Here is a 27,948-nt window from a genome sequence, read left to right on the forward strand (position 1 = left end):
CTGCACTACTCTCCTGCTCACTCTGCACTGCTCTCCTGCTCACTCTGCACTACTCTCCTGCTCACTCTGCACTACTCTCCTGATCACTCGGTTCTACTCTCCTGATCACTCTGCACTTCTCCTGATCACTCTGTTCTACTCTCCTGATCACTCTGTTCTACTCTCCTGATCACACTGTTCTACTCTCCTGATCACTCTGCACTACTCCTGCTCACTCTGTACTACTCTCCTGATCACTCTGCACTACTCCTGCTCACTCTGCACTACTCCTGATCACTCTGCACTACTCCTGCTCACTCTGCACTACTCTCCTGATCACTCTGCACTACTCCTGCTCACTCTGCACTACTCTCCTGTGCTGTAGTGTACAACAGTAAAGAGGGCGGGGCTTTCACACGCCCAGTGAGCTCCACACTCAGGACCCGGATGTAAGCTTACGCTCGGTAGCAGCCAAGAATCAAAGGTGAGCTGAGATTTAAATCGATTCGTTTATTTATTTGTTTTATTCCTATTTACTTTGTATTGGGGAAAGTAAGAGTGTTGTTTCGTAGTCATTCTTTTGGCTTAGTCTAACGTTGTACTACATTTATTAGGTCGGATTAGTTGCTTTATTTAGCTTGTTTCCTTTTATCGCTAGCTTGCTAACTCGGGTAACTTACCTGAAAGGCTGTATAGTCTAATAAGTTAAAGAGACTCATTGATTATGGGGTTGAACACCAACACACACGTTACAGGGCCGCTCTGGGAAATGTTAAATAAGTTTTGCTAAGATGATTAGCTGGAATTTGTCGCTTAGCTAATGATAAGTTATGTGTTGGCCTTCTTCACTTCCTGTCGAAACTCTGCTCATAAAACTAAAGCTCTTACTCCAGGAAAATTGTGTTAGTGTTTAGTGTGTGATCCTGTGTTAGAGTTTAGTGTGTGATCCTGTGTTCGTGTTTAGTGTGTGATCCTGTGTTCGTGTTTAGTGTGTGTTCATGTGTTGGTGTTTAGTGTGTGATTCCGTGCTGGTGTTTAGTGTGTGATCCCGTGCTGCTGTTTAGTGTGTGATCCTGTGCTGGTGTTTAGTTTGTGTGAGCATTTCACACAAATCCTGTGAGATGAACTTATGGAGGTTTGTATTTTAAATGTTCTGTAAATCATTAGGTTGGTTGAATCTTTCATATTGACTGCAGGAGCCTCACTAGCTATGCAGAAGTGCAGGAGGGTTTGTGTGTTTCATCAGATACCAACAGAACTAGGACATTTCTTTATTTCTGTTGCCTAATGTGAGAGAGAGCTTTATTTAAGATGTGACTGTATACATATATAACTGAAAAAGAGAAATGGGGTGCAGTCAGACAGACATTAATGTTTCAGACTAACTTTGCATTAACATAGAATGTAGAATTTGACATTTCTAAATCCCAGGATTTGTGGCAGAGATGCAGGTCAACAGTAGGTCCATTTGTATACAGGGTTCTTTGTATACAGTGTCCTCACTGGTCACAGGACACAAACACTGTGAGAATCTATCCCTTTAATTAATTCTACATTCTTCAGCTATTGACTTGCACAATACTCAAACCATGTGAACAAAAGTTTTTTTAAAAGTCAAAACATTGACTGATTCCTTTTAAAATGTTTTCTTTTCACTCCACTTTCTGTCCTGGATTTATTTTTTCCTTTTCCCTCAGATGCAGACCATAAAATGTGTGGTGGTGGGAGATGGTGCGGTGGGAAAGACCTGTTTATTGATCTCCTACACAACCAACAAGTTTCCTTCAGAATATGTTCCTACGGTGAGTGTATGAAATGAATCAGTTTAACTTTTCAGACAAAAACCTACAATGAAACATGCAAAGCATTAAGATGTGAAAAGGAACAGAGGAATTGAAGAGAGGAAGCAGACCTTAAAATCTGGAGCTGAAATGAGTATTGTAAGTTTTCCTCCTAACACAACTCCAGAGCTGCCGGTGGTGTTATTAACAGTAGGTTCCAGCTGTTATGACAAGGAGATGGGTTTCCACATGTTCATGGTGTGACTGAGCTTGCCTGTCTTTTGTCATGTCCTGGCACATTGTGGTATTAGTGTGCGAGTCCAACACCTACTTTGTGTCAGAGTAAACCGTATGGATGCGAATCTCCACAGTATTCCCTGTAATCCCATTCTTCCTGTATTTAAAGGTGTAGATATTTCTGCATTCAGAAAAAGATTCAGAACGCCTGTAAATGTGGGATGAGCAGTTGAATAAATGGGGGAAAAAAAGAAATTTTAAACTATTGTGATTAGGGCTGGGCGTTATGGCTGAAAACTGTATCACAATGTCAGTGTTTCATATCGGTCGATATTGACAATTATTCATTTTTTTATGACCCATTTAAAATAAGGACCAGGAGAAAAATATATTACATTTAAACATTTTTATTTTAAACTTAACCTTCCTCTGATCATAATCCCCTCAGTTATTAAGACAGAAATGTCAACATCCAGGAAAACTCAAATAACTAAAATGTAAACATAAGTCTAAAGTCACAATGAACACTTAATTATCTCTTAACATTTAAGGTGCAAAATTAAAAAAATGTAAGAAATGCTTAATAAAGTGTAATAAAATAGTGCAAAGTGATAAATATAAACATAGAGAAACCTGAGAATTTAGTGCAAGTTTAGTGCTAGGAAGTTCACTAGCTGTTCACCTTCTGGTGAATAAAGTGTTTTAAAATATGTGCAGTGTTTTGTAAACAAATAAAACTGAGGTAGACTGAGATACATCTGTAATATAAAAAAACAAACCTGATACAGTACAGTAACATTGTCTGAAATATAAAACCTGCAGAAATATGAAAAAGTAACTCAAGTTATTTTTATCTAAGTTATATATTCTCTAATCATACTTGAAGTTGAACTATTCACTTTTTTATTGCACTCATTTTCTGCTTATCAGTCGCCGGTTACTGAAGAGGAATCCAGCAGAGCAGCACGAGACAACGATATGGCGCAACCAAACTTGATACTGTTACATGATTGGCTCTTAGAGTGTCACTCCCTATGTTGCTAGGTTACCAGAGAGTGAGTGCCTCTGTTAATGCAACCAAACTTGCTTCGCAACCTCTGTTTTCTTCCGACGAAGAATAAAAAATATCAAACGTTTTATTGAACACTTTTTTAATTGATATCGATCAAGTGTTTATCGCGATACATATAGTTGTCATTTTATCGCGCAGTTCTAATTGTGATGTAATTTTGTCTTTCACTTATGAAGCTCCTTTTTACTTCTCTACATTTTTGACCAACAAACCTTTTTTTATTAGGCCTCATAAAGACAGGAAACACTAAAACATTGTTCTTGTTACAACTTAAAAGTCACTCAAATCTGTATTAAATTTTCAACAACTGTTAACATATGCTCATAGAGCACCTAAAATATTTTTGGCTTCATATATATTCAGTATATATACACAATATAAATCTTTATTTAAATGTGCAGATTTATGTTTATGTAGAGTTTTGGGAAAGTCTATATATAAGTATATGTCTAAAATGAGTTTGTTAATGGCTAATACTGTTTAGATCATTCTAACAGATCTGTAATATATCTTCAGGCAGCTGGAAGCTCATTGCAGTGAATTAATTCCCTGCTAAAAAAAATTTCCTGGCTTTCTGAATGGTGATTTATATTATTTGTATTTTTACAGATTAAGTTCTTGTAAGGGCAGATAGAGTAATGCATTCAACTAGATCTCCTAGCTCATAATTCCTGCTCAGGAACTAGATAGTCTCTTCAGCTCTGAGAGTTCAGAAAGTGATGTAGAAATCAGGGAGTGGAAGTTCACAGCATGAACAGTCAACACAGCAGCAGCCTTTCTCCACTTTAACTGTTATCAATCAACACAGACATACTCGCATGTTCTATCTATAACACTGATTACACGGTCCACTGTTTTGTGTAGCTAAATGTCCATCGCTCATAACAGTTAGCTTCTTGCTAACAAAAGAGAAACATGGAGGTCAAAGTCACAGAAAAACTGATGGTTCTTTTAAAAACAATTCTTTCTAGTTAAAATAGTAGGCTTAAATTTAAAAGTCTCATGATCATTCATTTTTAAGCTTAGATAGATGGATGGATGGAAGGTTGGATGGATGGATGGAAGGTAGGATGGATGGTAGGTAGGTAGGTAGGAAACAAACAAACAGTCAACTGCTCATCTTTTCCCTAATTGAAAAACAGGTTTCCACAGCCCCCTTCAGGCTCACATGCTGTTTGTGGTTTTGTTTCAGCTGATATTTCTGAGTGTTCAGATCTGACTTTCTTATAAAAAAGTCTTTTGTTTGTTCGTGGAGTTAGTTGACTGAGCTCTGTGATCATTCCTTCTCTCTGTAAATACATCATAAATCACTGCAAACTTTCTGCCCAGAGGAATTGTTCCAAGGCCATAGCATTGTATTTAAATTAAATCTAACTATTCAGCTATACATGCCCTAATTTAAGTTTTACACTTTAATAGGAACACATCTGCCCCTGATCATTCATGCAGTTACCCAGTCATCCAATCATTTAGCACAGACTGCTTCTACAAACCTTCAAGCATTTTACTGTGATAGGTTGCCACCTGTGCAATTTCATGAAATTTCCTCACTACTAAATATTCCAGTTAGTGTTAGTGGTATTATAACAAAGTGGAAGCAATTGAGAACAACAGCAACTCAGCCATGAGGTGGAAGACCACGTAAGACCACTCAGAGCAAGGTTAGAGCATGGTGAGGCACACCGTGCAGATGTCACCAACTTTCTGCAGAGTCAATAGCTACAGACCTCCAAACTCTGTGTGGCCTTCAGATTAGCTTAAGGACAGTGTGTAGAGAGCTTCATGGAATGGGTTTCCATGGTCGAGCAGCTGCACCCAAGCCTTACATCACCAAGTGCAATGCAAAGCACACAGCCACTGGACTCTAGAGCAGTGGAGACTCTGTTCAGATCTCTGTCTCTCAATCTAATAGACAAGTCTACAGTAGTTGCCTGAATGCATTGTGTCAAGTTTAGTTTGGTGGAGGGGGATTATGGTGTCTGCCAATTGTCATGTAATCCAGCTTTAAATATGGAATACTGTGTGTTGGACTAAAACAAGGATTACAGTGGAACACGTAAGATCTGTCGGGGACATCCTGTCTCTTCCTCTCGCTTCTGTTATTTACTGGGATACTAACTAATCTCACCAATATGTAGTGACTGGAACTAGGGATTAGATGACTAACCTTGGGGAGAGAACTGGTTAGTATTTAATTAAAAAAATGTTTAGTCTAGAATGCAAACCAAACAATAAAATAACCAGACTTTATTTAAGATTATAACATGTCCCACTTATATTAAATCTAAAACCTCTGTGTGTCTGTGTTTGTGTGTTCTCTGTCTCTTCTTCTAGGTATTTGATAACTATGCAGTCACAGTGATGATTGGAGGAGAGCCGTACACACTTGGACTTTTTGACACAGCAGGTACAATGAATCAGGTTATAAATAACTGCCCCTTTTCAATGTAAATAGCCTCAGATTAGGATTGGGGCAAAGGTGGATGTGTCTGCAGGCCTCATTAGTTTTCTCAAAAATTCCACAGCCCCCTTCAGGCTCACATGCTGTTTGTGGTTTTGTTTCAGCTGAGTGTTCAGATCTCAGACTTTCTTATAAAAAAGTCTTTTGTTTGTTCGTGGAGTTAGTTGACTGAGCTCTGTGATCATTCCTTCTCTCTGTAAATACATCATAAATCACTGCAAACTTTCTGCCCAGAGGATTTGTTCCAAGGCCATAGCATTGTATTTAAATTAAATCTAACTATTCAGCTATACATGCCCTAATTTAAGTTTTACACTTTAATAGGAACACATCTGCCCCTGATCATTCATGCAGTTACCCAGTCATCCAATCATTTAGCAGAAGCACAAAGTGTAAAATCACTCAGATATGGCTGAAGAGCTTTAAATAAAGTTTACATCCAGTACCTGAAAGTCACTGATATCATCTTTTACCCATTCTTTTACTTTTTAATAAAGTGGAAGGTTCAGTGTATCTGCTTCTGTAGTTAGGTGTATGAGTCTGCAGCTACTTATTAAACATTAACCAATCAAATTAAATTAACCAAATCTTGTGCTAGACAATTTTATAACAAGAAAAAAATAAATTGTATTGTTTTCACAGTATAAAGAAATAAACATCGTTAGGTCATTGCATGTTAGACATCTGTAATCTTCTACCTACAGTTTTGATCAACTAGATAATTTGTTCTAGAAAAGCTGTTGTCCAATACAAGAGCATAACTGTAGTGGTTGTGGTTTCTAAACAGATCTAATAAGGTTTGCAGTGTTTGTGTAATGTCGGAACTCAGAGCCGGTCTCCAAGTCGACACATCACAGGGTGATCTCTTCTCTTAGGCCTTTAGTTAAATTTCACTGTTAACTCTATAATTACTACAAAAATACTGAGAAAACTCCTCAGACCTGGATGAGAATGAGCAAACTTCTTTATTATGGTCAATCAGCCAACAAATTATAATTTGCCAAATTCAAAGTATCAAATTGCCAAATTCAAAGTATCAAATTGCCAAATTAAAAGTAACAAATTGCCAAATTAAAAGTAACAAATTGCCAAATTAAAAGTAACAAATTGCCAAATTCAAAGTAACAAATGAAAACCCCCAAAAAGAGCATGTCATGCAAAATCAATCAAGAAAAACAAGAACTCTCGTGACGTCCTTGCAAAAATAAAAACCACCCACCTTGACCCGCGGACACGGGCACGCGCCCCCACACGCACACACACACCTTCGCCCCCGAAGAACCAAAAAAACCTCAGATATCTTCTCAATATATACCCTGGCGCTCCTAGGAGCCCAGGTGCCATATCACCTTATTTACCGAAATCATCTCCTATGTTTTCTAAATACACTGACCCAATTTCCCCTTATTTCCCATTACCTTTCACCCATATGCCCATTTATGGATTTTCCTCCCCTTATTTTTCATGACCTCAGACTAAACACCTGGGCCTTCTTCAGTCTGCACAACAAGTTTATGAGCACCACATGCCCATATATGGATTTTCCTTCCTTTAGTTCTCAGGGCCTAGGTCTGTGGACCACTGTTTTTTTCATTCTACATAACATGTTATTGCTATGGACCAAGGTCTGAGAACCATGGTGTTCTTCATTTTCCATAACAATTTATGAGCTAAGGTCTGGGAACAATGGTATTTTCCCTTCTACATAACAAGTTGTTATTACAAATGTGCTCAGACTGACTAGGCCTAACAGCCCCGAATCTGGTTGCAATAAACATCTTTGGCCTACAACATCACCTACATATGTCTTATGACAGCAATTGTAATATTTTGCAAGGCCTAATACTTTACTTTGGTTATAGTATTGTAAGGAATGATATTTTAATTATTTCTACTAAGATTTTTTTTCCAACATTCCCCCCTGTGAGACTGTAAAGTCTCACCAAACTTATGTTGCAGTGTTCTGGACTACCTTGTCATTTCCACTAACCCATATATCTATCTAATCACGACGACCTCTACCCCAACTTACAACAACTTACAACATTCCCCCACAACGAAAACAAAAAACCCATAATACATAAAACATAAACACAATAACATAATACAGAATATTACTCCCCCACAATGAAAACAAAACCCATAATACAAAAAACATAACAAACACAACATTATAAAACAAAACATTACTCAATGTCCACAATTCACACATGCTCTTTCTCAGAAGGTGAGCCAGGAGTGAGCGAAAAACCCTCTTTGGAGTCAGATTTGAGGGAAAATTCTCACTCTGCCCGCGTTTATAGCGCGACAGTGAAAGCAGTGTCACCAGACCTAGACCTTGATGCACATCTTTGGTGTGAGATGTCCAGAGTTTATATACACAAAAGAATAACATACAGTACTGGTGTACGGCGGCCTGCAGTACATGGTGGGAAATAATATACGCATGTGCATGTCCACGTCCATATGTCAAGGTCACACAAAAGGAACGATGTACCTCATATGTGTGTACCTGCAAAAACAATCCCTTGTCCAGAGATTAATCATTCTCGTGGCACGAATGAACCCACAGTCCTTCAGGGAGGACTAAATCTGCATGTGCAAGGATAAGTGACACGGGGCGTGTGTCCTCAAGCAACGTGAACCAGGTGTCAGCCGTCGGCGGGGAAGGGTATGTTAGCCAGGTGCAATGTGGTGATACACCCAGGTCGAAGTCCCCCCAGATGAAGTCAGACAGGTCTACCTCGTTGTCCAGTTGGATGCACGTGTAGCAGTAACCGGGGGCGTCGAGGCGACAAGCGACACTCCGTGAGCTCGCCTCTAACCGGGCACAAGTGCGGGGTCGCTGGAGTCATCTCTGGTCACTCCACGGGTTCGACATAGCCTGCAACAAAGCCTTACAGACAACAGAGAGACAGGCAATAGACCAGTAGACACAAAATACCAACACTTATTACATAAGCATATGTACAGAAAAGTTTGTGTGTAGTCAGTCTGGATTCAGTCACAATTAAGGCATTAAGGCCATCACCAGTAATATGGTGCCTCGTGTACACAACACTTATGAAAGATATACACACATAGGGGATACAGACAAACAGGGACACACACCAATATGTTACAGTCCTGTATACGCGCAACCAGTTCCAGTCCGAATCACTATTGTTCTCATCCAGCAGTGGGAAGGAGTCTGGATCCAATTAAACCAACATACACTGATCCTCTTGACTTAATACATAGTGGAAACTTCTAGTTAGGCCGCATCTGAACAGTCATATCTGTAGGGATTGGCGCGGCTACCGGCTGATACGCACAGGATCTACTTATGTTGCCCATCCATTTCGGCCCATGTGTTCTGGCTGCCGAACCCAGCAGCCAAAGTGCAGGACATAGATATGTATCATTATATGGAGATTTATCACACTCGTCCTAAATATTCCACCTTTCTCTGGCAGAATTGTAGCTTCTCTTTACTAAACTTGTGCCCGTTGTTTGCTAGGGCCTTCAGTACTGTTATTGAATCCTGTACACATTGCTCTTTCGATTGGCTACAAATCAGTAAGTCAGGCTCTCCATTTGTAAATTCACCAGATCTCTGGTCAGTACTTGGTTGAATATCGATGGATTTTCACAATATCCTTGTTGCTCTTAACATGTGAATGCAAACAAGTGCTGAGAGTCAGGGTGCAATGGGACACTAAAAAATGCTTAACACAGATCAATTACTGTATACCATTTTGTTCCCTCTGGAATATTTAATAACAAAGTTTGTGGATCCGGGACCACTGGGGTCTCAGCCACCACTATCTGATTGACTGGTCTCAAATCGTGGACCAATCTCCATTTATCTGAATTTTGGCTTTCTGATCGGACAAAATCGGAGTGTTGCACTGACTTTTTGTGGGGATTAAAACTCCTGCTTCTAATAACCCTTTAATAGTTGGTCCTATCCCTTCCTCTACTTGCTTAGACAATGGATACTGTCTCTGATAAAGTAATGGTACATTGGGTCTAACCTGTATTTTTGCTAATCCCGCTGACTTAACTAGTCCTACATCTGTTACATGTTTTGTCCACAGTTACTCTGGGACTTGACTTAGTGCTTTGTCTACTTCTTTCTCTGTTGACTCTTACTTATCTGCCATCTGTGGCATCTGTATCTCTACTTCTACTCTTACCAGAATTTATGTTTGTTCACTGACTTACTAACATGGTTGTGTATGATTACATGATAACATGATTGTCCCCTAATCTATCCTTAAAATCTCTATCTTCTGACATATGTACTCTATGGTCTTTAGTCATGATACTCACTACCCTTTCTGCCTCTTTTATCTTAGGCCCTAAATCTTTGGATTCAAAAACCTCGCCCGATCATCAGGGAGATGTGGGAGACTGCATCTCCAACTTGATACCATTCTTGAATCTGTTCAGGGAGTTCAGCATATGTAGCTACTCCTTGCTGTCCAATTATCATGCTGTGCGTGCTGATGTGATTTTCTTCCTTCTAGTCGTTCTTATCGTTATGATGCATATTCTTCATCTTTTCCCCCTTCATCATATTTCAGGGTACAATGCCAATTGCCTCACGGCAATCTGGTCGTATGTAGTTTAGCCATGGTTTCCATACAGAGTATTCTTGCCATATTTTTTTGATGTATCTTTGTCCTTGACTTCTATCCAATATACTTTGTCCAGTTCTGTCATTTCCTTTTCTTGGCTTACTACTAGGTATTGTCGAGCTAACATTACTGGGAGTGTTATCCACACTCCTGTTGGCCCACAGTGTATTTTGGCTCCTAATTTGCAGAGCACATCTCCCCCAAGTAGATTGGTTGGAGTGTCTGGGAAATATAGTAAATATTCTTTTCCAACGCTTGTAAATATTGCTCCTTTGTCAATCAGGAATGGGGCCTGTACTTCATTTCCAATTCCCACCATAATTGTTGGTTCTTGTGCAGGATGCAATGAGGTGGTACACTGCACCAGCTCCCCCTCTTTCTTCTCTAGGCCTCTTCACATTCCTGCTGGGGCTGGGCCCAATGGGCTCCCTCCTGGTGGTGCTGGGGCTTGTCCTTGAAATCCTGGGCCCATCCATTGGCCTGCCCAATTTCCAGCTCCTTGTGGTGTTGCTGCGAGTGCATGCTGCATTCCTGACTGCCCTGCTCCTTGTTGAAACATTGGAGCAGGCATCTGTGCAGGCACCTGTTGTCTTCCTTGGCTTCCCATGTGCACAGCGCAATCTTTGTCATATCCATCTTCCCTGGAAAAGCATCACACAAAAAGCCTTACGCTTCATGTAATTCCATTATGAAGTCAGAGTACGTGGCATTTCTCCCATTCTCATGATCTGGGACTCTGGGTGTCTCATGCACAGATTTTCATCCAGCCTTTCATATCTAATCCGCTCCTTCATACTTTGCGTGGGCAGCTTTTCCGCATGCAGAGCATGTTGTATGATGAGGCTCAGCTTTCCCGTGTCCCACGTGATGCATAGGTTTTTCACCTTGTCAGATATTTCTGGAATCATGAAATTCATTCATGAAACTGTTTCTCAAGTGTGCCTCGTACGCTGTCACTTCCCCCTCACTCATATCCTGCTGGGGGAATGAGGCCGCTGTGCGCGTTGTGTACTGTATGTCAGTGAAGAGATGGAGATATTGTGCAACTGTCTCACTGTCCTCTTGTTCCTCGACCTCAGCCTTGTCCCCATCCGCGTTGTTGAGGTGCATACTCGTTGGGTATTGCATTGGGTATTGCATCATAGTTGGAGGCAGTGGCTGTGGCTGTCATCATCACTTGTGCTACTCCTCCATTTAGAGGTAGCACCGCCTGAGCAGCGGTTGGAACCACCATGACTGCCGCCTGTTTTGAGGCATAGACTTTATCTTCCTTCTTCTTCTTTTCATGGCTTTCTTGTTTATTTCTTGCTAGTTCTCCCAGCTGCGCCTTGTGCAATTGCATTACTAAATCTTCTGCATCCTTCTTTGCCTCTCTCCTCCTCTTTCTGTGTAACTCTGTATGGTGTATTACATTCGCTTCGAAGGTGGCCCATGGCATGGTGTTTAGACCCACCACTGTTTCCAGTTGGTCTTGGACTTCCTCAGGGAGTGCCCTTTTTAACATGAGTTTAAACAGTGTCTCACTTGCGGGTGTCTCATCCCATGCTGCTCCCATCTCCTCTCTCCAGGACTCCTGGAGTTTCAGTATGAACTCGGCAACCCCTTCCTCCAGCTTTATTTTTCCACTTTTCCTGGGTCTGCCTTCGTTGGGTAGGCCGTCCTTAACTGATCCCACAGGTCATTCCTGTATGGGACGAAGGTTATTCCATCTCCCCTTGGATCATCTGCCTCTCTTCCTAATCCAGCAAGGTGTAATATTTCCATCATTTTTGCTTTTCCTATGGTTTGGCATAGGATTGCCTTCAGATCTCCCAGAGTCAAACTTTGTCCGGTTGTTTGTTCCTCAAACTTTGTGATCCACCTTTGTGCTCCTTCACACACACTTGGCAGTCTTTTTACCAATCCAGTCACATCCATAAATGTCCATGGCACATTATGCATTTGCTTTCCTTTAACTATCAGGGGGAGCTGTGTTGCTCTCTGTGCTTCTGTCTCCTCCTCTTTTTCACTGGAGCTCTCACTTTCGGGGGCCACCTGCTGCGTCTCCCCACCTTTGCCTCTTCCCATCTGGGATTGGGTCTGCATGTGTCTGTTTCTTTGGATGCCGCCCCATTTTTATCTATCTGACTTCTTCCGTGCCTTCCTTATTGTTTGGAGATTTTTAAATTGTTTCTCCGCTCGTTTCTGTTCTTCCTCCAATTTTTTATATTCCACCTCCAATTCCTCCACCTTCATCTCCATTCGTGATGCCTGACCTCGTAACTCCTCCATCGTCACATCTGCTTTCTGGCTTCGTTCCAGAGCTTCCTTTATTGCTCTTTCCTGCTGTTTCCAAGGGGGTCAGCTGCACTTCTCCCTTCAGTCTCACTCTTACTCCTCTCATATCGTGCTGGGGCTCCACATCAACTGGGGCCGCCCTTGGGCTTATGTCGTCATCGCTCACCATTTCCATTGGGGTGAGAGACTTTTGGTCACTCCGTCCTTTTATTCTCTCGCCGGGCATCTCTGTACCTTCCACCAGCTGTTGATGCCGTTGCCGCACCTCCCCTGTCTTTCCATTGGGTAATAAATTCCCATCTGCCTTGGTCTGTTGTTTCTTTTCTTGCTCCTCCTGGACCGCTATGAGGGTCCTTTTTGTCGCACAGTCGTTTGGTTTGCTTAGGGACCCCTGGGCTTCGCTTAGGTTCTTATGATGTTCCATGTTCCATCTGCCCGGGCTTTATTGATCCTCTCCTTCCCGGGTGGCAGACATCTTCCATTCGTGGCTTAATGTATTCTCTTGCCCAGGGAGTCGGTGTGCTGTGTCTTTTTAAACCTGGCGGGCGTGTGTATTCAGTCAACCACTCCATATTACGCTCCTCTGCTTGTTGCCTCGATAAGTGGGAGTGACCTTCCTCCCATCGGGCATTAGCTTTCTCCACCTCCCTGTCCCAGTACAGGCGTCGGTATTCATCATCTTCCAGCGCTTTCTCTCTTCCTCCTGTAGCCCCTTCTGGGCATTCTGGGTATTTTCCTTCTTCTCCTCTGCTGCCGCCCTTTACCATGGGAGGGCAGTCCTCTTGCTCTCCCTTGGGACGTTCTTTTTCTGCTGACGTCTGCCGGATTACTCCTCTGACTTGCCCTCCTGTAATCTCCAGTTCTATTTCTTGTGTTTCACCTCCTTCTCCCAACTGTATTGATGGATCCCATTGTACTCGGATCTGTAATGTTCGCTATAAGATGGGGGTTGCAGCTGCTCCTCACATTCACCTGAGGGTGGGGCTGTAGCCTACTCTTACTCTTGTTCTTTACTCTGTTCTCCCTTTAACCCCTTTAACCCTGTAAAGCCCACCGTTGTAGAATTACACCACCTTGTTTATTTGTCCAGTCACTTGGCCATGAACTCACCCTACCTGCAAATTTATTATTATTTTTTTTTCCATGACTGGTTTTGTCAAGATCCGTATAAAATTCCTCAAAAAAGTTTCTGTGTTCATTACAATGTCTAGAACACATACATATTTAGTTATTTTGGAAAACTAGAGCTTATGTCCATGCTGTAATTCTACAAGTTTGGGCCAAAGTGGGAGTCAAAATAGCCTTATGCCTTATGCCTTACATAAAGACACTGCACTTCTTACATCATCACAAATCGAAATTTAAACTGTAAGATGATTCACTGTAATTCATTTCTAAATGTGCTTTTCTGTTAAATTTATACTTATTTTCAATTAGACCATAATTACAGGGACAGGTGCAAATGGATATGCTGGATAATATGTAGATTTCTCTTTCAGTTAGTCTATTCTTCCAGTTTACTGTAATAGTGGATACACAAACACACTGTGTAGCAAGTGCAATGTTCGCCTGTGCTTTTCAGTAGAAAAGAGCTGTCTTAGGGCCTATCACTGCAACCAATCACAGACCAACCACACCAAAAGTGACAGAACAAAAACAAAAGCAAAGCAGAAACAAAAACTCTCCTAAATATTTTCTTCTCAATACCCATATCAATAAATGCCCATTCATACATCATATTATTATGCACAGTAAGCAATCAACCCTGCAAATGAATGCCTAAATGCTCTGTATATCTGATCAAAGTGAGTACAAATACAGAAATTCTGCTCCTAGCAGAGCCCAACATTGCAATATTACAACATTTTCCTAAAAAACTTACTAAAATGTAAAAAATTTAAACAAAAAATATTTCTCATGCTTTTTACTTCTCCCAGCATTTTATACTTACTCTCATCTTCCTGCATTTTACCTCATCAAACGTGCCTCCTTCAGGCCACTGCAATTCTCCTTTTGTCCGGTCTTGCCATTTTTTCCATGTACTGTACTTCTTAATTTCTTTTTCAGCCATCTTGTGCTTTATTATTACAATTGCAGCTGGAGTAATTAAGTTCTTTTACCTTTCTCCATCATGCACCCTTGTCTCGCCCTTGTGGCACTGTCACGTGGTTCTGTACTTATTGCAGTTGAACGTGTATTCTTTTTCTGGAAAACGTGGTTGTGCAGGATTCCTTCTAGTATAGTTCTCAAGAAAGACAAGGCAGATATCAAGATCAGAGTATAAGTCCAATAAGTAACTTCAATTAAAATGAAAATTAAATTAAAATTGATTAAAATCAATCAACTGCACATTCAAATAATTACATACTCAACCAAGTATTGACCTATTCAATTAATTAACTCACTAATAAATCAAATAAAATCAAATAAACAATCAATCAAATAAACTACCAGTTAAATCACTGTTAAATCACTTAGATAAATAATCAAAACAAATTGTTAAGTTGTAAAAATTAAATTGTTGTTACATTGTCAAAAAGGAAAAAATACAAATAAAAAATAAAAGTGAAAAGAACAAATCAATTAAATTGTTGTTAACTTGTTGGTAATTGTCTCATCTAACGACCCACTTATAACATAATATAACTCTACACGGTTAGATAATGCTCCAAGTTTTCAGCTTCTAAAACCTCTAACACTCAGAAAAGAGAGAAAGAAAAAACAACGATCTCATTGGAACCAAAACAATCTCTGTGTGTGTGCGTGTGTGTTACAAATGTCAAGGTGATTCTAGGCCTTACTGGCACAGAGTTACAGAAGCTAAAATGGAGGGTTTCTTTTACTGAAACAAAAACACTACATTAGGTTTTTATATGTCTTAATGTAATTATAAATCATATTGTAGTTTATGTCTAGTCCTGTTATGAATTAAAAACAGATTTGTATGTATGAATATGCATATGTGTGGACCCAGGAAAACTAGCTGATTGTATAGATTTTCAGCTAATGGAATCCATATAACCAAACAACAACAAAAAATAAAACAAAGGTTAATAATAAAACAAATACAAAAAATAAATATAAAACAAAATGACCTACACCTGGTTTAACACTACTAACTTTAAAACTTTCCCCAACACAAAATTAAATTTTCTATGAAGTCAACACAAATGGCCCAAGACTTGTCTAAATTCTTTAACAAAATTAAAATGATTTATTATATGAATGTTTTCCCACTAAGCATTAGTATCTGCTCACGAAAAGAGAAAAAACTCAGAAAAGCTGTTCTGTGTGTATGTGTGTGTTTGGGAATTAAGTCATAACATTCACCTTGCCGTACACACCGTACACGTATCATTTATGTATACTTATATGGCGTACACTTATTTATGAATACTCATTTGGCTCTGTCCACTTATCAATGTGTACGTTGCCGTATCCACTTATCATTGTGAATCGCCGTATACTTATGATGATAACGTGCACGTATATAAACACTTATAACACTTATAAATACGGGGTACCCCACACAGCCCTACCAAGCAGACCTGTCTCGCTGGACAGCGGTATCTAGGGCCAACGCGTTTTCACCACCTGCCCGTTCAGTCCCGGCTGTGAGTTATATACGCACCGGCGGTACGCCACAGGAATTTTCAATCCTTAATACCAAAAATATAAATAAGTAAAAAATGTATACACCAGAATTCACTCATGAGTTTTTTTCTGTCACACACACACACACCTCACTCTGTCTCTCGCTCGCTCTTTCCGTGTGTGTGTCTCTCACGACAGAATGCACCCATGAGATTTTTGTTCTGTCACACACACACCTCTCTCTCTGTCTAAGTGTGTGTGCCTCTCACAACAGAATCCGCACATGATATTTTACCCTGCCACTCACACAGTCACAAATCAAAACAAAAAACAACTTTATCTATTTCCCTTCTCATCCAGTTATTATACTGATTATACTGTATTTCACCCTTAAGAGTTCTTGACTTCAAGGGCAGCTGTCCGCCTCCCAGGGCCACCCCTCCCTTTTCAGGTCACAGATTCACTACGCACAGACTTCGAATATAACAGGCGTCTGCTTACCTTAATATTATGGCCGGCCTCTGTGACCCTTCAGAGAGAGTGGTCCTGGTCCCGGACACAGGTCAAGCTAGCCCCTTTGAAGTCCCATCTGGGGTGCCATTTGATATGTCGGAACTCAGAGCCGGTCTCCAAGTCGACACATCACAGGGTGATCTCTTCTCTTAGGCCTTTAGTTAAATTTCACTGTTAACTCTATAATTACTACAAAAATACTGAGAAAACTCCTCAGACCTGGATGAGAATGAGCAAACTTCTTTATTATGGTCAATCAGCCAACAAATTATAATTTGCCAAATTCAAAGTATCAAATTGCCAAATTAAAAGTAACAAATTGCCAAATTAAAAGTAACAAATTGCCAAATTAAAAGTAACAAATTGCCAAATTCAAAGTAACAAATGAAAACCCCCAAAAAGAGCATGTCATGCAAAATCAATCAAGAAAAACAAGAACTCTCGTGACGTCCTTGCAAAAATAAAAACCACCCACCTTGACCCGCGGACACGGGCACGCGCCCGCGTGCGCGCGCACGCGCCCCCACACGCACACACACACCTTCGCCCCCGAAGAACCAAAAAAACCTCAGATATCTTCTCAATATATACCCTGGCGCTCCTAGGAGCCCAGGTGCCATATCACCTTATTTACCGAAATCATCTCCTATGTTTTCTAAATACACTGACCCAATTTCCCCTTATTTCCCATTACCTTTCACCCATATGCCCATTTATGGATTTTCCTCCCCTTATTTTTCATGACCTCAGACTAAACACCTGGGCCTTCTTCAGTCTGCACAACAAGTTTATGAGCACCACATGCCCATATATGGATTTTCCTTCCTGTAGTTCTCAGGGCCTAGGTCTGTGGACCACTGTTTTTTTCATTCTACATAACATGTTATTGCTACGGCCCAAGGTCTGAGAACCATGGTGTTCTTCATTTTCCATAACAATTTATGAGCTAAGGTCTGGGAACAATGGTATTTTCCCTTCTACATAACAAGTTGTTATTACAAATGTGCTCAGACTGACTAGGCCTAACAGCCCCGAATCTGGTTGCAATAAACATCTTTGGCCTACAACATCACCTACATATGTCTTATGACAGCAATTGTAATATTTTGCAAGGCCTAATACTTTACTTTGGTTATAGTATTGTAAGGAATAATATTTTAATTATTTCTACTAAGATTTTTTTTCCAACAGTAATCTGGTCCCATCTTATACTTGACTGCTGCTTTTCTGGTTGTTCACCATCACTAAGTCTCGTGTTAGTATTAAACCTGAGCCTCGACTCTGTTTATGTCTGAATTACAGACCTCAATGGTTAAGGTAGTTACAGTCAGCTACAGACCTTCAGAATGTATTACCTACTGCTTTGACCTTCACCTTTTTGCCTTTAAGGTCAAGAGGACTATGACAGGCTCCGGCCCCTGAGTTACCCTCAGACAGACGTCTTTCTTGTGTGCTTCTCCGTTGTCTCGCCGTCCTCCTTCGAGAACGTCAGAGAAAAGGTTAGTGTATGATGTGCAAATTAGATATTTATGTATATTTTCAAGGCCACAGAGAGACTGTAAGATATCTAATAAGGTTTTAGATTGGTTTAGCCATTTATATGACATGTATCTGCTTTAAAATGTCTGTGTGGTAAGTGTAATATTTCTGTTAATACTCTTTCCTGTGCATGTAGCAACTGGAAATGGTTTTGTTGTGGTTATGAGAAATTGTAAAGGTTTCGACTTCTCTACGTTCATCACTCATTTTTCATATAGATTTCCTCACTTTCTCGTTTATTACATTATTTCTCTCTCTCTCTTTCCTCTCTCACGTCATTTCTCTCTCCTCTCACGTGAATCTCTCCTCTCACACATCATTTCTTTCTCCTTTCACTTGTCATTTCTCTCTCTCACATGTCATTTCTCTCTCTCTCTCACTCACTCTCTCTCTCTTACACGTCATTTCTCTCTTTCTCTCTCTCACACACATACATGTCATTTCTCTCTCTCCTCTCCTTCAGTGGGTACCAGAGATCTCCCATCACTGTCCTCGGACTCCGTTCCTGCTGGTTGGGACTCAGGTGGATCTGAGAGATGACTCTAACACAGTGGAGAAACTTGCTAAGAACAAACAGCGTCCGCTGTCACCTGAGAGTGGAGACAAACTGGCCAGAGACCTCAGAGCAGTGAAATATGTGGAATGTTCTGCCCTCACACAGGTTCAAAAATTCAGAAAAACAACCACCTTCTAATTTGTCCTGTTGTTCTTTAGTTTAGTTTAGTCAGTAATCAGTTAAGACATGATGATGCCTCTCCTTGCCACTTAGCCCTTTAAAGTCCTATAGCAAACATGTAGCTTTATCCATGTCCATACCCGCATGGGAATAAAATACTGATGGGGGCCAGTGCAGTAAAATATTTTAATAATATGTGAATAGAAGAATACTCGTCCTGTTTCACGTTACATTCTACTGTGCATAGCCCTGTGAGAAAGCAGGTACAGATAAAGCAGGTTCAGATTTGCGGCAAGTCATGGCCTAATGGTGAGAGAGTCTGACTTGTAATCCTAAGGTTATGGGTTCGAGTGTCGGGCTGGCCACGAATGAGGTGCCCTTGAGCAAAGCACTGAGCATAAATGGCTGCCCACTGCTCCGGGTGTGTGTTCACAGTGTGTGTGTGTGTGTGTTCACTGCTGTGTGTGCACTTTGGATGGGTCAAATACAGAGAACGAATTCTGAGTATGGGTCGTCATATGTCATGTCACTTCTTCATAACAGTGTGTGAACTGTAAACTGGATCATTCTGGATCTTTATTATTCTGGTCTTTTAGTAACCATGATTCCTCATTTTCAGAATATCGTACATGTTCTATCCTTTCTGTTTCTCTCTACAGAGAGGCTTAAAGAACGTCTTTGATGAAGCCATCCTGGCTGCCTTGGAGCCTCCTGAGACCAAACCCAAGAAACGCTGCATTCTCTTATAAAAGAAATTTGGGAATTAGTTGATGGGGAGAAAAATGTGAGGCATTCAGACTGTGCCTTTAGTTTTACACAATTAAGTGGTTTGTGTGCTAATATGCTGACATCTCACTTTCAGACTAATGATCAGTCTTTCTATACAAGACCTACATGTACACAAAAAATGCCTTCAAAACATGGAAATGGATGAATGGCCTGCTTCTTTCTTTCTTTCTTTCTTTCTTGTGTTATTTGGTTTTACAACTCTGTCATTACTTAAACATATAACCATTTAAATGTGTTTTTCACATCATTCACTTTGACTTTGTTTATTCTCAGCAGTCTTAAAAAGACAATGTGATAAGTTGTTTTTCTTCTTTCATTCCCTTGCATTGAAGTGACTGGAACTCCAGTTTTTTTCTTATCACCTCTGCAGGACTTAAACTGATCATTTATTTCTTCCCAAATGATTGTGGCGTATTAATAATGAGACAAGTATTGTATGATCATTTTGATTAATTTTTGGTGAGTGGGTGTTTAACTGTTAGGACTTTGAGATTTTAGTGCAATTTTTTAAAATATTGTTTGAATTTATTTTGTGCTGAATGTTAGGTGCCACTTTTCATCTTGGTTGGTGTTTTTTGCCTTTTAAGAAATATTAAATGCATTAGAATCAATTACATTACATTACATTAGCTGGTTTCTACATTGTTAGCGATGGTAATTAAAGCAATAATATTTACAGGTAATAAAAATACAGGATGTCTAACTATGTGGGAGTAGATCTCATGTGTAACTAATTTTAAAAATAACCTGAACTGTAAACTTGTTGTATTTTTTGCATTTACACAATTTCTTCCAAACCAAATATAGAAATGGTCTTTATTTCTCAGGGAATTTATTTTATGTCACTTACCTGGCTTATTTCACTCACAGCACACACTTAAACATCATCAATTTATGAAGAGATTTGGTTAAAAATTATGTGGTTCAAAAACTACAGTTTATTGCAACTAGCCTTCAAGCCATTGTTTGAGAAAAAGCAGTTAGTTCTCAGTCACACAAACAGGCCACAGACATGAACACAGATGGTGGGACTCTTCACTGCCGATTCTGAAAACTCAATCGTTTTAGATATTTATCACCAACATGCAAATGTTTATTTGGTGCCAAAAACTTCGAGAGGCATTTGCATTGAGTGATCTACATTAAAAATGTGATTCAAACCATTTTATTCACATTGTTCTGTCTTCTTGGCCACAATTAGGCAGCATAGTATCTTTTGTAGTGTGAAAAACAAGACTGGAATTTGTACATTGTATAAATGATAGGGCAAGAAAACTTCTCATTCAATAATAATTCTATTGAAAAATACAATAATCAAAAAGCAACAGTCCCTACTTGTATGGTACAACTGATCAGAGGTTTATTTGTTCACACATTACCAATGTTGACCTGGGCTAAGGATGAGATAAAATAAAGAGCAGGACATAAAGTGCTCTCATCGTCAGTTGATGTGATCTTAGTAAGTAATTAGTAATCTTAAGCATCAAAGATGACTTGTGCATAGCAGCTTGTGAGACAGACTGAATGTGACAGACATGTGCATGGGCATGGAATTAAAGTCCACTTTCAGGAACATAACATCTTATGTGAATCTGATTTAATCTGAAAGTGAGAGGTGATTGAGCATTTGCTTCATGTATTGAAACAGTCTGGAATGAGCTGCTATGAACCTGTCTTCTCTATGCAGCAAGATTTTGAACCTTACACATTGGCAGCTGTAGCACAGCTAAAATAAATTCAATATATGTAAAAAGATCAAATGGTGAATTTTTTTAGTGACCTCACTATGTACTGGCTATATATTATTCATCTCGCAACAACAGCCACAATAATAATCAGAAGAAGAACCCCCCACACTGTGTAAAAGACTTAATAGAGGAAAAGGTCATAGATAAAATGTTCGGTGATGGTGCTGAGTGGTAATCCTGTGAAATATCCTGCTGAAAGTTGGAATCTGGTGAAAGTCAGAGTCGATGAGCTCCCAGACCTGAGTATTAATCTAGCCAACTACACACAAAGGCCAGCAGGGGGAATCTGGCCTCCAGCTGAGCCCTGGGTTGATCCAGAATGAATTTAAAACAGTCCAGCTACCTCTGGTTCTCCAACATCTGCTCCTCTTGGCCCCACATGCAATACCAGAAGTCTACTGCATCCATATTATAGTTCATGCTCTCTGTCAGGAAAACGTTGTGAACACAGGTGCAAGTCGATATACTTGCGATTTGAAATTTCATTCACTAAATCACTGTATATACTGTGTTTCTATGTTACAATACAATCACTGTATATACTGTGTTTCTATGTTAGATAAGTTCTCCCCAATATTTTCCTTCCACCACATACATGTAACCAAGTGCTACAAGTCCACTATTGTTAATTACACACCCCACAATATTTACCCCTGGAAATGCCCTGTAGTTCTGAGTAGGAACAATCACACCCAGTCTGGCATTTCTTTCAATTAAAATATAAAACTCAAACCTTGTAAAACATGCTGAATTGACTAATAATAATTAATGTGGTGTAAAAAAAATACACTCACTGGGCACTTTAATAGAATAATGATACTGTAATCCTGCTTATTCATGCAATTATATATTAAGCAATTTTTATAAACAACTGATCTGGCAGAAGCACAGTGCACAATGTAATGCAGATACAGGTCAGTTACTTCAGGTCAGACATCCAAATGAACAGACAGGGAATGGGGAAAAATGTGAACAGTGACTTTGTCCTAAGCATAGTTGGTGGTGGCAAATTGGCTGGTTTGAGTATTGTAGAAAGAAATGCATGATGAGACAGGTCCAAGCAGTCTACAACTGCGGTGAGCAGAAACTGTCTTAAGGACCCAGTTCACCCCAAGAACAGGAATCTGAGTTTATGGTGAATACAAGCTCATTAAAACTGGACACTTAGAGAAAAAACTGGAGTAGGGGGAAACTGTCTGATTTTGGTGAACCTGTGTATGCTGAGGCCTCAGATTTTTCTCCAGTTCTGAAAGAATTTGTCTTTAAAGCAGGTTTTGGGGTCGATTCCCACCATTACCCATCTGTGTGATGTTTGCATGTGTGTGTGTTGGGGTCTACACCCTACAATGGTTTGGCATAAAGGCTTGTGCTCTGACTCCCAGGGGATAGACTGTAGTGGTACAGAAAATTAATTTATATAAAATAAAAAATAATAATAAAAATAATGGATGTATATACAGTGCATTCAGGAAGTATTTTTATATACTGGATTCATTTTTTCTCATTAATCTAAAAAACAATATAAAACATTTTTTGCTACTCTGTACACACAGAAATTAATTTAAACACCATGGAAATGATTAGTGGCTTAAATGTTATGCTGTGATGAAGCCATAAGCTAATGCTTGAGCTTAGTCTTGGTTTCAGTACAATATAGAATCTTACATTTATTAAGGCTTCCTGGATTAGCTGCTTTGTCATAAACTGTCATAACTACTGCAGTGTGTTTTATTGGAGTGACCTTTAAATTTGTGGCTACCTCCTTGATTAAAGTCCTTCTTCTCTATTTGCCAGTTTGCTTAGGACATTCCAAAATTCTGATGGAAGTCAGCATGTTTCACAACAATTTTTACAAAAAGAAAAATGTTTGGACCCTTCCCCAGATCACTGACCCAGAGCTCTTCTCTGTGATTTCATGTCATTGTTTGCTCTAACATTCAGCTGTTAGGTATAGACAGAAGTGTCCAAATATAGTTTACTGAATTTAGCACAAGCCAAACAAAATGTTCAAGCTGTGAATTTGTACAATTTTGTTTCAAAATTGAAAATTTATGCAAATCTGTTATTATGGCTTTTTTTTTTTTTTAAATAAATAGTACGAAGTAATTGTTTCAACACAGTCTTTAAATGAGGTGTAAATCTAGAGCGCACCCTATGTTTGAGTGCAAAATGATTCTTGACAGTCTGAGTTTTCTGTGTTACTTTATCATCGAAAGAAACATGATAATCTGTCTTGGTGGGATAAAATACATCTAGGCTAAATTACCGTGACCACATTTTGAATAATTGTACAACAGGATATTATGACCGTAATTAAAAATAAATAAACAAGTCATTTATTTTGAACTGTCTTGTGGGGGCGCTACAATGTTTTATATATGGAATAACCATTCTATAGATTTTTTTTGTAGGTTAGTGTTTTCCCCTCCTCGTACTAACTACTTCAGCATAATAAAGAAAGGATGTTAATCATCTGAATAAGTGGAATAAATTGTTAGAGCTGGCAAAACATTAAAATGTGTGGGACCAGGACTGGAAACTTTGGAACTTGTGGTATCTGTTGCAATTAATCATGAATAATTGATTACTAAACTTTTCCATATTTTATATTAATTTAAATATACATAAACATAACAATCATTACAATCATGATTTGTTACACCGTTTTTTTGTCTCATAAATCAATTGTTTACACATGTGCTTTTCTGTCATTGTGAGCACTGTTAGTGTAAAGTCTAGAAATGAATAGGTAGGACCACAAGCTGCTCAACATTCTGTATCTGTATACTGGAAAAGCAGCCTGCACAATTTATTTCAAAGCCTAATGTAACAAACCTGAAACAAACCTGAAAATTTCAGTGGCATCTGAATACTAGACTGTGTGATTTGGCACTAAATTCTGGGAATTCTGGAATTTATTTAGTCATATTATATCATATTATTATCAAAATAATAAACTAAAATAAGTAAGATAAAATAATTATGGAGAAATGAAGAAACCCGATACAATGTCTGTCACTGTAGAACAGATCACTCAGAAGTTAATCAAACTAAACTGATAGTCTTCCAAATTGTGTGGAGAGTGATACAACTAAAAAAATATCGTCAATAGAGAACCAAGAATTAATTTTTTTATTGCAAAATATAAACATTGGCTCTGATAGAACACCAGTGCTATCAGCCAGGTTATACATACACTCCTGAACAAAATCTTAAGCCCGGGGGAAACATTCCAAGTATTTGTATTTTACCCTGGTGGATCATAACCAGGTTGTAAGAACTGCTTTGAAATGTCAAAAGAAGAAAAAGGAGAGATTGTCAATTTATTGAAAACTGCATTTAAACTCAAACAGGTTGTTTATCAGCTGATTAAATGTTTAAGACCATAGTTGAAGAAACCCCACAACAGAATGTGTCAAAAAAGAACTCAGTAGTGAGCAGCCCCTCCATTCTTGTTGACTTCAAACGCCCATTTTCCTTTCCAGGAGGCTCGTGGGAACATTGATCCATGTGGTGAAGATGGCTTCTCGAAGTCGTCCACAGTATGGAAATTATGTACTTTTTTAAACTTCCTTGCCATCCATCCCCAAGCTTTCTCACGGGGATTAGAATAGAGGAACATGCAGGATGGTCCAGAAGTGCAACGTTATTGTCTTGGAAGAAGTCCTTCGTCAGATGGGCGTCATGAACTGCAGCATTGTCCTGTTGAAAGACCCAGTCGTTACCACATAGACAAGGGCCCTCGGTCAAGAGGGATGTCCACTGTAACATGTCCACATAACCAGCTGCCGTTTGACGCCCTACACAACCTGAAGCTCCATTTTCCCGGGTAGAAAACATCTCCAGTGCGATCTCCTTGTTATCCAGGTTAAATTTTGTCTCGTCCGGGAATCAAACATTCTTCCATCTTTCAGTGTCCCATTTTTATTTTTTTGCTCATTTGCAAATACCAGATGTGGAGACGTGGCTTTGAAGATGTTTTTTGTTCTTTAAGCTCTTTTTTGTTCTTTAAGCTCTTTTTTGTTCCTTAACCTCAAAGTGATGACATCACAGACCATTACCTCATAATGTACACACTACCCGTAGAACAGAATAACTATGTCTCTCCACGTTATGGACTCGGTAGAACTATTATTCTGACCACTAAAGACAGATTCACAAATAACCTGCCTGATCTGTCTGGACTTCTTACTGTACCCTTAAACACAAACGACCTAGATGTAATGACTAACAGCATAGACGCTATATTCACTAGCACATTAGACACTGTTGCCCCAGTCAGATTACAGAAGGTTAGAGATAAAACACTTGAACCGTGGTATAATAGTCATACTCACACCCTCAAGAGGGAGACCCGTAACCTCGAGCGGAAATGGAGAAAAACTAAATTAGAGGTGTTTAGAATTGCGTATAAGGACAGTATGTCGAGCTACAGACAGGCCCTAAAAGCTGCTAGGGCTGAGCACCTGAGCAAACTCATAGAAAATAACCAGAACAATCCCAGGTTCTTATATAGCACAGTGGCTAGATTAACAAAAAAACAGAAATCTGAACACACTATTCCATCACAGCTCAGTAGTGAGGATTTTATGAGATTTTTCACTGATAAAATCGAAAGTATCAGGAATAAAATAGGTGACGCTCAACATATGAGAGCAACTCACTACACAATCTCACCTAAGGCTTTACAGAGCTTTACAAATACAGGACAGGAAGAGTTAGATAAACTTATTACTACAGCTAAATCAACAACATGTTCAATAGACCCCATCCCAACTAAACTACTGAAAGAAGTGTTACATAAAGCTGGTGAGCCTCTTCTTAATATCATTAACTCCTTGTTATCTTTAGGTTATGTCCCGAAGTCTTTCAAGTTGGCAGTCATTAGGCCACTCATCAAAAAACCTAACTTAGGTCCAAATGAACTATCAAATTACAGACCTATCTCACACCTTCAGTTTATGTCTAAAATACTTGAAAAGGTTTTGTCTGTTCAACTGAGCTCCTTCTTACAGGAGAGCAACATCCTTGAAGAGTTTCAGTCAGATTTCAGGCCCCACCACAGCACAGAAACAGCACTCGTTATAGTTACAAATGACTTGTTCTTAGCTTCGGACCAAGACTGTATGTCCTTATTAGTTCTACTTGACCTTAGTGCTGCATTCGACACTATAGACCACAACATCCTTCTAGATCGCTTACAGAATTACACAGGTATTCATGGACAGGCTTTAAGTTGGTTTAAGTTTAACCTGTCTGACCGATACCATTTTGTAGAATTAAATGGTGAATCCTCCAGTTTATTACCAGTTAATTATGGGGTCCCTCAAGGATCAGTTCTAGGACCTCTGCTTTATTAGAAGACATGGGATTAGTTTCCACTGCTATGCTGACGACACACAGTTATATATCTCATCAAAACCAGATGAAATAGCCACAGTGTCCAAATTAACTCAATGCCTTAGAGAGATAAAAGACTGGATGAACTGCAATTTTCTGATGTTAAACTCCGATAAGACAGAAATAGTACTTTTAGGTCCAAAAACCAGTGCACAGAAACTCTCACAACCTAACTTCCAGTTAGAGGGATGTACTGTTACTAGTAGCTCGACAGTGAAAGACCTGGGTGTTATATTAGACAGCAACTTGTCTTTTAAAAATCATATCGCCCATACTACCAAAACAGCCTTCTTCCACCTTAGAAATATTGCCAAGCTGAGAAACCAGAGTTGCCAGAGTTCTCACTAGGACAAGAAAGTATGACCATATAACCCCAATTTTATCATCTCTACACCAGGCTCTTAATGGTTTAGCTCCCATGTATCTAACTAGTCTTCTAACACGTTACAATCCTTCACACTCTCTAAGATCACAAAAATCAGGACTTCCAGCCCCCAACGTCCTCTGTGGGACGAAGCCTTTGGACGTCCACTGAGCCGAGGCCGACTCTAAGAATCCTGAGACATCTCCAGTTAGACTCTGTGATACTAAGGAGATCTGAAGTCCATGATCCTTACACCAATACAACATTGTTTAACTGTATATTACAATCACACCCCCAGTGTCACCCATATGAGGATGGGTCCCCCCTGAGTCCGGTTCCTCTCAAGGTTTCTTCCTTTACCAATTTAAGGGAGTTTTTCCTTGCCACTGCTGCCTGAGTCACCTCAGACTTGCTCATAGGGGGATAAATACATACAGATTGTGAACTATATATATCTAATAATAATCTTGAATTTTTTATTCTGTTAATTCTTTTTCTTTTATTATTCTATTTCTTTTATTATTCCTATGTTTACCTTCTGCTCTATGTTTATGTTCTGTAAAGCTGCTTTGAGACAATGTCTATTGTAAAAAGTGCTACACAAATAAACTTGAATTGAATTGAATTGAATTGAATCTTCTCTCGCAGATGCCATCTTTATGGTTATTGGGCTGTAGTCAGCATTAGTAATGGCCTTGGGTCGAGGATCGTCCTGTGTCTTCACAGACAGCCAGTCGAATCCTACGGCGCAGTGCAGGTGGAATTTTTTGGGGTCTATCACTTGATTTTTTTTGTATATATCTCTCAGGATCATTTAAGACATTTTAAATGACTATCTTACTGCATCCAACCTCGGCAGCAATGACACATTGTGAAAGTTCTGGCTTGTGCAGCTT

At 39.4% G+C, this 27,948-nt stretch overlaps 1 protein-coding gene across 2 annotated transcripts; it reads left to right on the plus strand.

Annotated features, from left to right (window-relative positions):
- The first annotated feature begins 321 nt into the window (after window positions 1-321).
- Window positions 322-20,359, plus strand: LOC113649619 (cell division control protein 42 homolog). Of its 2 annotated transcripts, none has more exons than XM_047816073.1 (6): window positions 322-463; window positions 1,677-1,781; window positions 5,404-5,476; window positions 17,926-18,035; window positions 18,539-18,736; window positions 19,411-20,359. In XM_047816073.1, exons 2-6 carry the CDS (start codon window positions 1,677-1,679, stop codon window positions 19,498-19,500), a joined length of 576 nt encoding a protein of 191 aa, XP_047672029.1. In that variant the 5' UTR covers window positions 322-463; the 3' UTR covers window positions 19,501-20,359. The 2 variants fall into 2 exon arrangements, with proteins under 2 accessions (XP_047672029.1, XP_047672028.1); XM_047816072.1 differs by lacking the exon at window positions 322-463 and adding an exon at window positions 1,085-1,114.
- The last annotated feature ends 7,589 nt before the right edge of the window (window positions 20,360-27,948 follow it).

This window comes from Tachysurus fulvidraco, chromosome 7, assembly GCF_022655615.1.
Source record: "Tachysurus fulvidraco isolate hzauxx_2018 chromosome 7, HZAU_PFXX_2.0, whole genome shotgun sequence".
Classification (NCBI taxonomy): domain Eukaryota; kingdom Metazoa; phylum Chordata; class Actinopteri; order Siluriformes; family Bagridae; genus Tachysurus; species Tachysurus fulvidraco.

What these genes read in the sequence shown, in the direction of transcription:
- LOC113649619 (XM_047816072.1), top strand. An exon ending in CTTCAGAATATGTTCCTACG is followed by an intron (nt 1,782 to 5,403) that starts GTGAGTGTATGA and finishes CTCTTCTTCTAG; the next exon opens with GTATTTGATAACTATGCAGT. An exon ending in AATGTTCTGCCCTCACACAG is followed by an intron (nt 18,737 to 19,410) that starts GTTCAAAAATTC and finishes TTCTCTCTACAG; the next exon opens with AGAGGCTTAAAGAACGTCTT.